A 16,501-nucleotide genomic window follows, 5' to 3' on the forward strand; every position below is an offset into this window, starting at 1 on the left:
AATATGACCTATTAGTGAACCCATACCAAACAGTATTAAACACTAAGCACATTTGCTCTGCTTGGTGGTTATTAAGAGCTATTAATGCTACAGAAATGAAGCTTGTAACTGAATTTCCTGATTGGAGCTTTACATTCCCTCAAAAAAACATATTAAACTACGAGAATAGCATTTTATTGCTCAAAATGTGAGCTGTTGAACAGAATATGTTGAATAGTATAAATCTGAGGATATCATCAATTTTTTCTATATAACTTTATATGTGTATATGTCATTTAAAGCTTACATGGAAAAAAAATAATTAAACTTAAACCATAATTATAAACATTTGTGGTAAAGGATCTCAGTAGATTGTTTGGAGATTTTTGGATATGTTACTTCAGCACACGGCAACATTCACCGCAACCTGCTTCAGAAAAACACTAATAACTTTGACAAGCACTTCCCTGTCTATACTCACTGTAAACACTTTCCTGATTCATTACTGACTACAACACTGATTGTTAACCTGGCACGTTGCTCCAAACCCAAATGGGCTTTTGTATTTGTAAAAGCTTTCTGTTTTTTCTTTTATATGTATTATTTAAATCCTTTAGTAGCAGTTTCTGAACTATTTTGTTCAATACCTGTGCCACAAAACACTAGCATATTAATAGTCTCCTTAACGCCACCAGCCAATAGAACTTTAACTTATTTTGTCACATATGCATTACAGTACAGTCAAATTAGTTCTTCATATATCCTAACTTTGGAGGTTGGGGTCAGAGCACAGGGTCAGCCATGATATAGCACCTCTGGGTTAAGGTCCTTGCTCAAGCCCAACAGTGGGCTTGAACACCAATCACAACCCAGAGTCTTAACTGCTTAAGCCACCACTGTCACCTACTTTAGTGCTTAAAATAAGCTCATAGAGCGCATTATTCTTTAAGTGTGTTAAGCTGTTATGCTGCATGACAAGCAGTTTGAAACAAATGTGGATGCCTGGTGTCATATGTCTCAGTAGAAGCATGTGATAGCCTTCAAGTTCTTTAGCCGGTAGCTGTTGTATATTAGGGGAGAGTTGACTGGTGGATGGGAAATTGGTAGAAGGTAAAACATTTTAAATGGAAAATATGAAAGAATTAAAAATAAAAATCACCACAGTATTACATTATTTATACTGTAACGGTCCATTATATCAGAGAGTAAAAAATAATAATTGACAGTTAGATAAAATATAAAAGAATTCTATAAAATAAATGAAAAAATATAGCAATTTAAAGAAAATGAAATGAACAAATAACAAATAAGATGATAGGTAAATTATTATTATTATTATTATTATTATTATTATTATTATTATTATTATTATTATTATTATTATTATTATCTGCATATTTGCTGCTTCCTTGTGGCTGATTTCATTACCATAAACACTAATTTTCCCCAGTAGTTATCCCCAACACATGCTTCTTATATATATATATATATATAGCGGGATTAATGATCAACAGATTCATCGACTGTCTCCTGCACTGGGTAAAAGCCTCTTAATTTTTTAAAAAATCTTATTCATCTAGCCAAGTATATGGTTATAACGATATCTATATTGTAAGCTACAAGCTTTGCACTTGAGTGTTTCTAAGTTAAGCTGGTGGTGAGCCCCCAAGGCATGGATCAGTCTTATTTCACACTTGCTGTAGAGTGATAACTGCATGTAATATCACCTGTGTACTGCTATGAGAGCATAAGATGAGAAAACACACATCTTCTACATCCCAGACTGTGAGATTTACACATTTTTCCACCTACACACTGACTTTACACTTTTACCTTTAGCTTAGCTTTTTCTTTGCTACAATGAATTTGTACGGTTGGCTGTTTTTAGTTATTTGTTGTTGTTTTTTTATCTGTTTTTATTCAGCAGCAGCTGCCAGTGAAATTGCTCTCTGTGGCTTTTCAGTGCTTGGTATTTCAGACATATCTTACACATTATTCTCGGTGTTTACAGTGACAAGTCTTAGGGTGCAGTTTCATGTACTGTATGAGTAAATGTTTGACATTCCTGCGATTACAGAGCATAAGTTACAACTACTGTAATTATAACTTACTTAAGGAAGTGATGACAGAAATCTCTATGAAACTAAACTGATTTAGATATTTATTACACCTTATTTATATCTTCTAGGGGATGTAGTCATCCAAACACAAGACAATTTATTGTTAAACACTTGTAAGCATTCTGAATTCGATTTTAAGACTTTTCTGAACAGCTGAGGAATATTTGAATCTGTGTTTATGCTATAAATGATGCTGTGTTTGGTTCCAGTTCTCTGCAGTCGGTTTGTGTTTCAGATACAGCAGTTGGACGAGAAGGACGTACGTCGTTTCCAGCTGAAAATCGCTGAGCTGAGTGCCATCATACGCAAGCTTGATGACCGCAACGCTCTTCTCTCAGAGGAACGTAATGAGTTGGTGGGTCACAGCTTCTTATTTCAGTAAATAGAAGGTTGAATAAATGCTTTAGAACATTTTAATGTTTGTTATTATACATGCAATTATACTGAGATTGAAAAATGTTTTGTTTTTTTGTCAAATATAAATTTTTTGTATTGGTACAGTGGGAGATTTTGTGAAACTTATAACAGTGGCTTTTAGTTTAAACCCAAAATCTTCTAAAAACAAGCTTAAGAAAACGACCCAATAAGCCAATACTTCCCTTAAGACTACACTGACAGGAAACCTACTAATATCACCTCCTACAATATCACAACCTATAAATGGATATAAATATGTCCTAGTAAGCATAATGTGATAATACAAGTCCCTCTCAGTGCTACAACTGATACATAATCATTTCACTCGATCATTAGATCTGATTAGAGATCAGTATATTTAACCTGCAATTTAATATTCAGCAAAACCTGCCAGCACATTTGGTTCATAATTTATGATTGTACCACTGCTCAATTATATAGAACATTTATATGAAGTTGTGTAAATGTGTCTGTTTTTTCATCCACAGCTAAAGCGTCTCCGTGAGGCAGAAAGCCAGTATAAACCACTTCTGGATAAGAATAGGCGTCTGAGCCATAAGAACGAAGAGCTGGCTCACGCTTTCAGACGCATGGAGAACAAACTACGCTTTGTTACACAGGAAAATATAGAAATGGTGCTACACACATTCAGCATTACATTCAACATTACATTTAAAACCTAAATATATTTAATGATTGTGATCAGGTGTAACATTACAACAGGACAGGTGAATTGAATAATGTTGATTATTTCATTACAGTGCCACCCGTCATGCGGTGAGATACTAGCAGCAAGTCAGGTGATGTGTTAGAAACAGGAAAAATGGGGGAGTGTAATGATCTGAGTTACTGAGTGAGGACCAAACTGTAATGTCTACATAACTGAGGCAGAGCATCTCCATAAAAGCAGGTCTTTTGAAGAGTTTTTGGAATGCAGTGCTTAGTATCTACAAGTGGTCCAGTGGAGGACTACTGGTGAAGCACTGCTCAAGGCTCACTGATGCTCTTCAGGGGAAAAGGCAAACCCATCTAGTCCCAATCCCAAGGAAGAGTTACTGTAGCAAAGATTGCTGGAAATTTTAAAGCAGAACACACAAAGCTACATATGGAGCTCAAGTTGGACCTACACCATATTGAGCAGTTGGGTTTAATGGTATGGCTGATCAGTGTAATTCATACTAAGATACTTTAGTAGTGTTTGAATCATCAATTTGCTGCTTGCAAGTTAAATTTAACTGAGGCTGGACTGCTTTATTTGCATGCTCAGCAACAGTGAGTTTCTTATTCATTTGCAGTATTGTTGCTGGGTTTCAGATCTAATTGTCCATAATAAACCACAGCGCAGCACCAACAATATTATAACAATGATTGATTCGTTGTGCCACATTAATAAAGCTCACAAAAAGATCGATATTTATGTGTGCTGTAAACAACCCTGGGGGCTTTTACTGGAATATAGCTCTCATCAATTCTTTTTTTATACGAATGTTTACTTGTTGTTGTTGTTATCATGTCATGATTTTATACCATATATAAAACCGTGACAAGATTTGGTTCCATTATGCTTATTATACTTTATCATTCCATCAAGCTTCTTTGTACATTATCCTTAATATCTGTATTTACACAACATGCTATGACTGGAGTGTGGCATAAACTGAGAGTAATGATCAGTGCTAAACTATCCGTCAGGCAAAAGTTAATCTAATAGTGCCACTGCTAATCTAATAGTGTGGTATGTACAGACAAATGTTAAGCTAACAGCGGTGCATGTGGACTGGTGTGTATTAGCTGCTTACCGCAGTGTGTTGTGTCTGTCAGCGGGAGAAGGTGGGGACTCTGCGCAGGCCAAGTTCTTTGAACGATCTGGATCAGAGCCACGAGGAAAGGGAGATGGAGTTCTTGCGTCTGCAGGTCCTTGAGCAGCAAAACATAATTGACGATTTGTCTAAGGTACAGCCTGCTTACTCCAAATCTCACATTAACACCCCTCATGGACTATTACATGTTAAACAATTATTTGCGTTCAGACGGCCATAAAATGCTGCAGGTTAAAGCTAGTGAAATGTATGAGTGATAATTACCATGATGATGATGACATTAATTCCAAAGATAAAGAGAGATTGATATGATTTTTTTTTTTTTTTTTAATCAGGTCTATTTTAACTTGTCATGGATAGTAATTCGTTGATTGTTTTTATTTTTCAGGCACTTGAAACTGCCGGATATGTTAAGACTGTAATAGTAAGTACTGTCTTCAAAACCTAAACATGTTCATTATTTTACTGATAGAATTCACAGGATGAAATGGGAAAAGGTTTTTTACAATAGGTTTGAATAAGAATTAAGTTTGTGTAAATACAGTGTATAGCCAAATGTTTGCAGATACGTGACCAAGTCTGTGGTTCAGACTCTGTAGCTTAAACAGCATCACTCCAGGTGGGAATTTTTTGGGAGATCATCTGCACTACAGTATAGTATAAAATAGGCAAATTCTTACATTCGTAGCATACGGCTTTAACCAAGCCTCGCTATGCGCTCCACTTCATTATTTATCCTTCACAATTCAACAGCATTTACATTTTCAAGCCAAAAATATCCTCAGTAATGAATTCACTGTGGAAGGAGTGTTAATATTCTTACACATCCTTTCTTTTCACAAAGAAGTAATAACATTTGCATTAGAAATATTTCAATGAACCTATGTGAGTGAGGCAGGTGAAAACAGAATGCTCCTTCTTTATTTAGTATAAATCATTCAATACATCTCTTGTGTTCTGAAGCATTGATTGATGTTTATTTCTTGAATTATAAAACCATTATATCTTCAAATATTTATATAGCAAGAATTCTTCATTTATTTGTTGGGTATGAAGTTAAGTTTTGGGCCGTAATCCCTGTTTTTCTGATCTCTTAGGAGAGAGACATGCTGCTTAGGTACAGGAGACAGGACCCCACACGCAGGAAAAGAAGTCTCAAGGTTTGTAAAGTACCGTCTGCCAGAGTGAGCAGCATAGAAGGAAGGCAATACTCATGATCTGATTTTTGAAAAGACATTTCATGCTGTTATGTTTGAGGAGAGATTGTGAATTAAACAGGAGGCCAGATCTATACAAAGCATTTATAGCCAAAAAATGGAATTTGCTCTTGTTTTGTTGTGTAAGACATTTGACTGATTGTCAAATGGGCGTTAAGAATTTTTAGTTTTTCCTACTGGGGCAATGGTTGGTCTATGGAAATGGAAAATGTCTATGCTTGCTTCTAAGCATCTTAAGTTGAAGGTGTGAACTTTATCCAGGGGGCACGGTGGCTTAGTGGTTAGCACGTTCGCCTCACACCTCCAGGGTTGGGGGTTTGATTTCCGTCTCCGCCTTGTGTGTGTGGAGTTTGCATGTTCTCCCCGTGCCTCGGGAGTTTCCTCCGGGTACTCCGGTTTCCTCCCCCGGTCCAAAGACATGCATGGTAGGTTGATTGGCATCTCTGGAAAATTGTCCCTAGTGTGTGATTGCGTGAGTGAATGAGAGTGTGTGTGTGCCCTGCGATGGGTTGGCACTCCGTCCAGGGTGTATCCTGCCTTGATGCCCAATGATGCCTGAGATAGGCACAGGCTCCCCGTGACCCGAGGTAGTTCGGATAAGCGGTAGAAAATGAGTGAGTGAGTGAGTGAGTGAACTTCAAAAATTTGATGTAAGGTTATCCCAACAGAGGTAATATTGTCTCACACAGGAAGTCAATTTTATAATTTTATATCAGATTTGCGTCAATAAATTAATTCATTCATTTGTACTGATTGAAAATGCCTGATTGTACTGGTAAAAAGGGTTATAAGTAAAAAAAACATCTTTCCCTCCACCAGCACCACTGCTGAGTGCTATCAGGGTCACCTATGAGGCCTCAACTGCTGTTTCCTTTTTACAGATAATTAGAAACTCACCATTTATATATTTATTTTTTAAATCATTATCATATTTTGCTGTGAAAAAAGCCATATCTCTTTTTCCTTTGTTTTTTCTCTCTTATACATTTCTTTCCTGTAGCCAGTGATTGAGACATTCTTTGGCTATGATGAAGAAGGCTCCATAGACTCTGACGGCTCGTCCTTGTCCTATCATACAGACCGAACGCCCTGTACGCCTGATGATGATCTGATGGATGAAGAGGTGGGTTTCCTTGTGATGGAGTTGCTCTGTGTGTTTGTGTTTCTCTTTTGTGATTGTGTTTTGCTCCTCTCTCATACATGCAATGTTTGTAGGGAATGCTTAAAGAAGAGACAGAGTTCAGGTTCCGTCAGCTGACGATGGAGTATCAGGCTCTGCAGCGTGCCTATGCCCTGCTTCAGGAACAGGTCGGAGGGACTTTTGATGCTGAAAAAGAAATCAAGGTAAATTACTACAATGTGATATGATTTATTACGTGTTCATTTCCTGTATACTTTGAAACCCTAGTCTGTGTAAGTATTTATCCCAGCTGTTTATTGTTGACAGTGAACCGTTTTACATTTTTATTTTTAAGGCAGTCTTCTGTGTTGTCACTATTTGTCTTGTACAGATACGAGAGCAGTTGCAGGCAGAGCTAAGCCGCTATAAGAGCAGAATAACAGACCTGGAGTGTGTGCTGAGTCAGCAAGGCCAGGTAATCCTGCAGCATTTCTACGCATGCCTCTCCTATTGATCGCATGGTCACCAGGTCTGCAGCCATGCAGCGATTTCCATAGTACTTAGAAGTGTTCTACGGAGACTCGTTTTCAACTCCTCCCCACCACACCTACTGTACACAGATACTTTAAAAAAATTACCATGGAAACATATCACAGATTGCTCTTACAAAGAAAACCTCTAGCTGTCATGAGAGCATGGTTGTAGTTTTCCTCTCTGGACTCCTAGAAAGCTGGTTGATAAATTGCTTGGAGATGCACAATGCTCCTGCTTTCCAGTAAGAGTGTGAGCGAGCTTTAAGTGTGTTTTTGGCATAATGTGCAATCAGAACAAAGATGTCATTTAGCTGAGAAGTGACACAGACCAAGTAGAAACAGTGAAACTAAATGAGGTCCACTGACATATGCCTTTAAATTCACTCTAGATTTCACCAAACAGAGGTATAAAAAAACTAAACAAACTAAAGCTCGATTGCATTCAAGCTACAGCAGTTCATTTTACAATTTAAAAATTGTCTGATGATATTTGCATGTCAGCCACACACTTTCCTGAGACTTGCCTTAATCTGGACTTGAGTGTAATGAGAGAAAACTGCGTTGAAAAATTCTGTCGGTTTTGCAAGAGCATCATGGACATCTTAAAAACCGGTACCCGATTACAAGCTGAGTTGATTAGGCTTCTGTTCAATTAGCTTTCCAACATCCAATGACATGTACTGTGTTATTTGGAAGCTTTGTTACTTAGAAAGCTTCAGACAGTCTGATTTATTTCAACACAGTGGTTCTTCAGTTGGCTCGTCATCCTCCATTATCTTTGCAGAAAAAAATCTAGGTTAGATTAAAATGTAAACAAAACCATTTCTGCTTTGTTTTGGTAAAATAAATACATGTATATGATGTATTGTATATAAAGGAAAACCCAATTCTTTTCAAACCCAACATTTTTTTAATTAATTAATATAACTATTTATTTGCTTGTTGCCAGAATTCGGCCACAGCAACATCCAATTTTTTTTTCAGTCAATTATTGAATGCTTTTACTTCATCTATCACTTTGCATTATTTTGCTGGCATTTTTCATGGTAATAAAAGCTAATTCTTTCTTATAGGATACAAAGTGGATTGAGGAGAAGCAGGCTTTATACCAGAGAAACCAGGAGCTTGTTGATAAGGTATGTTATGTAAAATTTACAAAATGTCAGACAGTATGTCCATTAAGACTCTATTCACGTCCTGCCTTCATCCTAGATACACTTAGGCTTATTGCTCTTAGCTTGATGCATGTAGTGCACTATTGTCAGAAGTAAGTACCTTATTAGAAGTAAATTTTTCCTCAAATACAGAAGTCAAGCAACTAACAGTCCACTGAAAAACCAAGTCAACCAAGGATTTTAAAATCCAAGTGCACGTTAAAGATATTTTATCTTCTGTAACCTGTGAAATGGTGGAAGACCCACTGTGCTGTGACCTGTCCTTAAAGCTGAGGAGGTGTCTGTGTACATATGAAGAACTTAGTGTCATTTTTAGCTGTCAGTCAACTCAACACACACAGACCAACTCATGCAGACCATGAGCTGACACTACACAATATAAAAAATAATGATGGAGAATAATGCTTGATCAAACTGCTGAATAATGATGTTAGATGCCACACTACCACATTTGCAGTGATGCCTTATAATTATAACTAGGACTATTCATGTAGAAATATACATGACTGTTATTAGATCATTACTGGAATGATATAATAGCCTCTTTATTTTTCACTGTATTATGTTTCACAGCAATTTTTTAAATAAAAACACCACTATGGTTATTCCTTATTATATATATTATATCGCCTTCTTTAATACATACTTTCTTTTGCATTTAAAGGCAAGTGTTTGCAATTAAAAGCAGAGGTGTAGATGCTATTGAAAAACCTTTATTCAGGTGATTCTAGTCAAGAAAACCTAAGCTCAAATGCAACATGAACTAAATGTCAGGACTCAGCCTGGACTTTTGGCCATGTGCTTCTGTTTATGTTCCGTGTCACATGTCTGCCCCGCCCTTGTTTACTCCTCCCCGTTTCTGCACACCTGTTCCCTATGTGTTCATTGTTATGTCTATTTAACCGTGCTGCAGTGATGGAAGGGCGGAATAATCATCAGTGTACCGTCAGCGTGCCGTCGTCCTTTGTCCTGTTTAGTTGTTATTGTTCCTGTTCTGTGTTTATTATTTATTAAACCCTGTTTATTTGAAACTATCCTGTATCTGGGTCTGTCTTCCTTCTCCCGGTGTGACACTAAATGCAGAAGTTCAGAAAAAAACTGATTTAAGCAGAAACATAACCAACTCTTATAAAAATTAATGCTGATGAAACATTTGAACATATTTTGCCAAATTTGAGTATGGCATAGCCTGTGAAGCATCTTCCAGTAACACCTAAAAATTCTATATATTTATTGCTTAAAATCTATACATTTAATTTAATGGTAAAATTAAGTGTTTTTGCCTCTTGCTCTATTTATTAATATGGGGTTGAATCCTCTGCTGCAGACTTCTACAAGAGAGTGTTATTGAAACCTTCACTGTTCAATCACGGCTTCTGTATTTCCCCTCAGCTGAAAAGTATGGAGACAGAAGAGATGCGATTCAAACACGAAATTCAGGACACAAAAGACCAAAATGAACTCCTGGAGTTCCGAATTCTTGAACTTGAAGTAAGTCTGATCAGGATATCACTAGAAGAACTTTAAGTATTATGTGTGGACTGTGATACTGTAATTGTAAGCTGGACTTCCCTGAGGGATTTGTCACTGGTTGTGTTCTCTAGGAGAGGGAACGGAGATCCCCAGCCATAAACTTCCGTAATGTCCACTTCACAGACGGCATGAGTCCACTGCAGGTGTACCTTCATGCTGAGGGTGTCACTGTGAGTTCCTATTAATGCCACTGAGTTAAAAAAAAAAACAATTTGCTATTAGCTTTTAAATGTAAATGTATAAGCTTTTTATGTACATAAGTATACAAATCATACAAATGTATTGCGTTAGTCATTCGATTAATTCAGTCCAGGATCTGAGCATTAAATGTGCAGTGGCTGATTTCTTTATTCCTCATTTGTAGAAATAACCAAAAATATATGTAAAATATAATTTCAAAAAATAGTAATAAATAAATAAATACTTCTACTAATAACAACAACAGTAATAACATCAACAGCATTAATACTACTACTACTACTACTACTACTACTACTACTACTACTACTACTAATAATAATAATAATAATAATAATAATAATAATAATTGTTGTTGAAGTTGTTGTTGTTGTTGTTGTTGTTGTTGTTGTTGTTATGGTAGCCTGGTGGTTAAGACTGGACTACTATTCGGAATGTCATGAGTTTGAATCGGGGGGGGGCACGGTGGCTTAGTGGTTAGCACGTTCGCTTCACACCTCCAGGGTCGGGGTTCGATTCCCGCCTGTGTGGAGTTTGCATGTTCTCCCAATGCCTCTGGGTTTCCTCCGGGTACTCTGGTTTCCTCCCCCGGTCCAAAGACATGCATGGTTGATTGGCATCTCTGGAAGAAAATTGTCCCTAGTGTGTGTGATTGCGTGAGTGAATGAGTGTGTGTGTGTGTGTGCCTTGCGATGGGTTGGCATTCCGTCCAGGGTGTATCCTGCCTTGATGCCCAATGACATCTGAGATTCCCCGTGACCCGAGGTAGTTCGGATAAGTGGTAGAAGATGAATGAATGAATGAGTTTGAATCTTAGGTCCAACAAGCTGCCACTGCTGGGCCCCAGAGCAAGGCCCTTAACTCTTAATTGCGCAGTTGTTTAAAATGACATAAAAATGTAAGTCACTCTGGATAAGGGTGTCTGTCAAATGCTGTATGTTTTATAATAATTAAGCCATGCTTCACTTGATGAGTGAAATAAGATATTTGGTCATGAAATAATAAATGACTGTATGGTATCATACAGTATCATGTATGGTATTCAATCCATTGCTGGTTGATTGAATTGTAAAAAATGTTATTTGGATATCATTATTCTTTCATCCTTGTTATAATTCATAAGCGGCACTACATATACTATATGTTGATATGGTCAAAAACTTTAATGTTTAAGGTGGTTGGGTCATTTTTCATGAAAGAATATAAAAAGACTTTTTTCTGTTATAAGCAAAACTCAAATTGTGTATAGCCAATGACATAAGCTAGCATGGCTGAAATAAAATTCGGTAAACATTAAAAAAACATTAACATAAAAAACATATAAACTCAAACACTTATAAAAGCAGTGGGTCTTACAGACATAATCTCAATTACTTATTGCTTTTTTGTACTGAAATAAAGTGCTTTTCAAATCTGGTGGGTATTTTATTTTCTCATGATTATAAAATCAGCATCATTATAAGAGCTGATGTTTATAGATTCTGCTCATAACTGTCTTGTAATGCTTTCTCCCATTTATCAGGACATCATCATCACAGACCTGATGAAGAAACTGGACATTCTGGGGGATAACGCCGTAAGTGTATGTTCATTTCATACATAACTGTGTGTCTAAAGACGCTTAGAGAGAACACCCAACTGTTTGTTGTACAAATGGATCTTGTGTTTTAAATGACTCTTTATATCTGATTCATTCCCATAAGAATCTGAGCAATGAGGAGCAAGTGGCAATCATCCATGCCAGGACAGTATTGACGTTAGCAGAAAAGGTATTTTCTGTGCACTTAATCCATTCATATTTATTTCCTTTTCTTTCTTTTTTAATGTCATGACTTTCCTTTCAGTGGCTAGAACACATTGAGGTGACAAAATCAGCACTACAGCAGAAAATGCAAGACATCGAGAGTGAAAAGGTAAATTATCATAAATGACCAAAAATAATATTTATCTGCTAAGGTTATAGCAAGCTGGGATTTTTTTTTTTTTTTTTTTTTTTTTTAGATGAGCTGAAGTGAAATAAAGGTCTCTTGTTTTGCTTATTACTTCCATATATGGATCTAGGGTCAGTTCATATATTTGTGTTTTGATTTTCATTGTAGTTATTGATGCAAAGCAAAAATAATGCTTGGGGGCTGAAAAGTATATAATAGAATATCTAAATATAATAAATAAATAATAAGAATATGATGTTCTTTATAGAAACACACAAATCAATATAAAAATATATTTTAAAAAATAACGGTAAAGTAAAATAAATTATATATATTAAATGTATATTATATGAAATATATTTTTATATTAATATAAAAACTCTTAACAGGCTGACTTTGTCAACATTTCTAAGTGTTATATATATATATATATATATATATATATATATATATATATATATATATATATATATTTAAACACCACTATGGTTATTCCTTATTATATATTATATCGCTATATATATATATATATATATATATATATATATATATATATATATATATATATATATACGTATATATATATATATATATACGTATATATATATATATATATATATATATATATATATATATATATATATATATATACGTATATATATATATATATATACGTATATATATATATATATATATACGTATATATATAGTCATTTTTTACAATAATTCTGAAGCTGTAATAAGAAGTTTTTGAAATATTATGGATACTGATACGGCTGGTCTCAATTTTAAACATGTGATGTAGTGATATTATTTCCCCTTGTGTCTCTTCCTGTACAGAAACTCTTCAGCAAACAGAAAGGATATTTAGATGAAGAACTGGACTTCAGGAAACAGTCCATGGATCAGGCTAATAAGGTGAGCAGGATTACAGTTTATTCTGATTTTAGAAAATTATATTTAGGAAATGACATCATGTGTTAAAAATAGACAACAGTATTGTTTGTAATTAGAGGTACATTAATTCAGGTGTCCATTTTGTCTCTTTGTGCCCTCTGCTGGTCCTGTTTGTTCATCACTGGTCCAACCCCCCATCCACACACACCCCCTCCCCCCCCCCTCTCTCTCTTTCTATCGCTCCTCTTCTCTCCTCCTCTCCTCATGTGCCTGTCTTCTGTTGTCTCCATGTCTCTTTCTCTTTCTGTGCTCCTTCCATCTCTCTTTCTCTCCCTATCTTCATGTCTCTCTCTATATCTGTCCTCTCTCAGCGGATCCTGGAGCTGGAGGCCATGCTGTTCGATGCGCTTCAGCAGGAAGAGGCAGGTGCTAAAGTGTCTGAGCTGCTGACAGAGGAGGAACGTGATTCGCTGAGAAGAGCTGTTGATCAGTGGAAGAGACAGGTGCTCAGTGAATTACGGGAAAAGGATTCTCAGATACTCCGGGAGAGGATGGAGCTACTACAACACGCTCAACAGGTGATCACAGCAGGACATGCTGCATTTGAGGAGACCTGGGTCTTTCATTTTGCTCTCTGTAATAGCACATTCAGCAGGATTTCATTGTCCTCTGCTGAATGAGCTGTTTAAACCTGGGTTTTTTTTGAAGGACATCATTACCCATCAGCCACTGGAGGACAGAATTCACCTTGCCATGGGTGCATGCTTGCTTTTCATTGCTGAATGTGGTGCTGTTTCTGTCTCTGCAGTGTTTGGTAAATAGCTGACACTGTCATTTTCCTTTTTTTATGCTAAATTATATTTATATGAAGGGGGGCACGGTGGCTTAGTGGTTAGCACGTTCGCCTCACATCTCCAGGGTTGGGGGTTCGATTCCCGCCTCCGCCTTGTGTGTGGAGTTTGCATGTTCTCCCCGTGCCTCGGGGGTTTCCTCCGGGTACTCCGGTTTCCTCCCCCGGTCCAAAGACATGCATGGTAGGTTGATTGGCATCTCTGGAAAATTGTCCGTAGTGTGTGAGTGTGTGAGTGAATGAGAGTGTGTGTGTGCCCTGCGATGGGTTGGCACTCCGTCCAGGGTGTATCCTGCCTTGATGCCCCATGATGCCTGAGATAGGCACAGGCTCCCCGTGACCCGAGGTAGTTCGGATAAGTGGTAGAAAATGAATGAATGAATGAATGAATATTTATATGATTCCTTACCATTTATTTCTTACTAACAATTTATTTGTTTCTTACTCTTACTTCTTGCCAACAAAAAAAATCATAATCATTTAGTAAAACCCAACATGTTTCTGCATTATTGTTATGATCCCAGAAGGTGTTTAGGGGTATGGATGGGATGCAACAACATGAAATGATAAGGTTGGATTTTCTTTGGTGTGTATGTGGCAATCAACAACCAGGACAACAAAATAGAGGGCAAAACCTGTGTGTAATAATATACAAGTGGTTGTGCCAAGTGAAAGAACATCTAATATTTACAATACTTACAAAAACCAGGTAACAAAAGACACAAAGGGGGAAAGGGACACGAGCTGTGCCAAAACAAAGAAATAAGCAAAACAAAACCACTCTACCTTGAAATTAACCCTCTAACCTAAACTACAAAGGAAAAGTAATGAGACAGATCTTCAGCGTCGAACAACGCTCTAACTAACCTACACTACCTACCCAAACAAAACGTACAGAGGGTGGCACACGCTCCTAACCTAATGTGTCTAATACAGGAATGATTACCTACGTGTTGCACAATGTATGTCACGTATGTCAATTATTCACATGACCATTTTCTTTCTTGCGTCTTTCTGAAATTTAGCAATGGTGCCACACTCTACACAATCATTTCATCTTATACAGCATTGAAAATCAGACTCCTGTAGATTCAAGCTAGAATATCCGTCTATTTCCATTTTCTTTTTTTCTTATACATTTCACTTATAAATATGGAAAGGTTTTTTGTTTGGTTGTTTTTTAACATATTTTCAAATCCTTTATTTCAGTTTTGTTTCATTGTCATGCCATTTTTCCCCTACATTCTGAACTATACTAGATTTAGACTATCTAGATTTAGTACATTTGGATCCCCGTCCAGACAGATTTTAATGCAGAATGTTAATAACTCTTGTGAAACATTTTTGTGTGTGTTTTAATCCAAACATAGAGAGTAAAAGAGCTGGAAGAGTGGATTGAAGGACAGAAACGACAGATTAAGGAACTGGAAGAAAAGGTTTGATATACTTAGTGTGTGTGTGTGTGTGTGTGTGTGTGTGTGTGTGTGTGTGTGTCAGTAATTTAGACTGGTCTTGACTATAGTCTATGTGATTATTTCTTTCCTGAATGACTTTCCCAATCTCTTTCTCTTGTCTGTTCTGTTATTTCATTTTTTCCATTTCCATGTTCAGTTTTTATTTTTATTTTTGTTCTTTTCTTTAGCCTTCATTCTTTGGTCATAATTCTTCCAACAGATCCGAAATGGTAAGTACCCAGTACAACTAACACATAGACCACAAAGAAAACATACAGAAACTTTGTTGTTAGTAATTCACATGATTAATCATCTGATTAGTAATTCCTACCATCTCATTTTGCAAGATTGATCACTAACAGTCTGTGCCTTAACTCCGCCTAATACTTTGTCATTCATCTGACATTAAACAGCTCTGAAAAACTGTCTGAGAAAAAAGACCTTTCTTTTTTATTTTTTGAGGTTAACAGTATATTTATATTTACATTTATGCATTTGGCAAACAACCAAGGGAATTGCTCCAGAGCCCAAAAGTGGCAACTCAGTGGACTTTGGTTTTGAACTCACAACCTTCAAATCAGTAGGCCAACACCTTAACCATTAAGCTACTACATCTCATCTTAAATGTATCCCATCCCATATACAACCGTCTTAAATGTGTTTCAGGGTGAACTTTCCTTTTTTTTCATTCAAAATAAAATTCAGCATCATGATATCATGTTATGTTTGTTATGTAGTTCACAGGATTCCAGTTTGCTTTCTGCCTTCTGTAATAGAGGGCAACTGACAGACCCCGGAGCAGCTGGTGTGATCTGGAAGGCCAGTGATCATCTAAGACTTAAGACTAAGCTGATCTCACAGCTTCGACACAAGCGTCTCATTTGGGACCTACAACTAGAGGAATATGGTGCTCTCTTTCTCTCTGTCTCTTTGTCTTTCTCTAATGGAGTTTTTAATTCTGCTGTTCTTTGGACTCTGCTCTGTGTGACTTCTTGTGCGTGGAATTCAAGGAGTCTTAAACTGAAGCGTGCTCTCCTTTCCCTGCTAAGCAGGTGGTGCTGGAAGCTGCTTCCCTTTGGAAGCCTGTTGGAATGGAGGTGTTTTATTCAAATCCGTCTCCCTCACTGTTTACACTCACTCTACTTTGGTTCCTTCTGGCACACATACCAGTGCCTGCTGGTGGAGCTCCACATCCCTGATTCTCTCCCTTGCTCACACACACGTACAAAGACACACACGAACACACACATGCATACA

The 16,501-nt window shown here is 36.8% G+C and overlaps 1 protein-coding gene across 9 annotated transcripts in view; it reads left to right on the forward strand.

Annotated features, from left to right (window-relative positions):
* The window catches only part of jakmip3 (Janus kinase and microtubule interacting protein 3), a 43,825-nt gene extending 27,324 nt beyond the window's left edge, over nt 1-16,501 (forward strand). For 2 of the 9 annotated variants that reach the window (XM_060889828.1, XM_060889819.1), the window contains 19 exons: nt 2,341-2,454; nt 3,005-3,151; nt 4,338-4,469; nt 4,725-4,760; nt 5,434-5,496; nt 6,554-6,676; nt 6,769-6,897; nt 7,065-7,148; nt 8,280-8,342; nt 9,774-9,872; nt 9,986-10,084; nt 11,635-11,688; nt 11,816-11,881; nt 11,957-12,025; nt 12,884-12,961; nt 13,312-13,518; nt 15,161-15,226; nt 15,402-15,474; nt 15,982-16,501. In XM_060889828.1, coding sequence (XP_060745811.1) covers nt 2,341-2,454; nt 3,005-3,151; nt 4,338-4,469; nt 4,725-4,760; nt 5,434-5,496; nt 6,554-6,676; nt 6,769-6,897; nt 7,065-7,148; nt 8,280-8,342; nt 9,774-9,872; nt 9,986-10,084; nt 11,635-11,688; nt 11,816-11,881; nt 11,957-12,025; nt 12,884-12,961; nt 13,312-13,518; nt 15,161-15,226; nt 15,402-15,452 — 1,680 coding nt within the window. In that variant the 3' untranslated portion in view covers nt 15,453-15,474; nt 15,982-16,501. Of the gene's footprint in view, nt 1-2,334; nt 2,455-3,004; nt 3,152-4,337; nt 4,470-4,724; nt 4,761-5,433; nt 5,497-6,553; nt 6,677-6,768; nt 6,898-7,064; nt 7,149-8,279; nt 8,343-9,773; nt 9,873-9,985; nt 10,085-11,634; nt 11,695-11,815; nt 11,882-11,956; nt 12,026-12,883; nt 12,962-13,311; nt 13,519-15,160; nt 15,227-15,401; nt 15,475-15,981 lie in introns of all 9 variants that reach the window. The other 7 variants (XM_060889781.1, XM_060889761.1, XM_060889789.1 and 4 more) reach the window with 7 other exon arrangements.

This window comes from Tachysurus vachellii, chromosome 2 (assembly GCF_030014155.1).
Source record: "Tachysurus vachellii isolate PV-2020 chromosome 2, HZAU_Pvac_v1, whole genome shotgun sequence".
NCBI classification, from domain to species: Eukaryota; Metazoa; Chordata; class Actinopteri; order Siluriformes; family Bagridae; genus Tachysurus; species Tachysurus vachellii.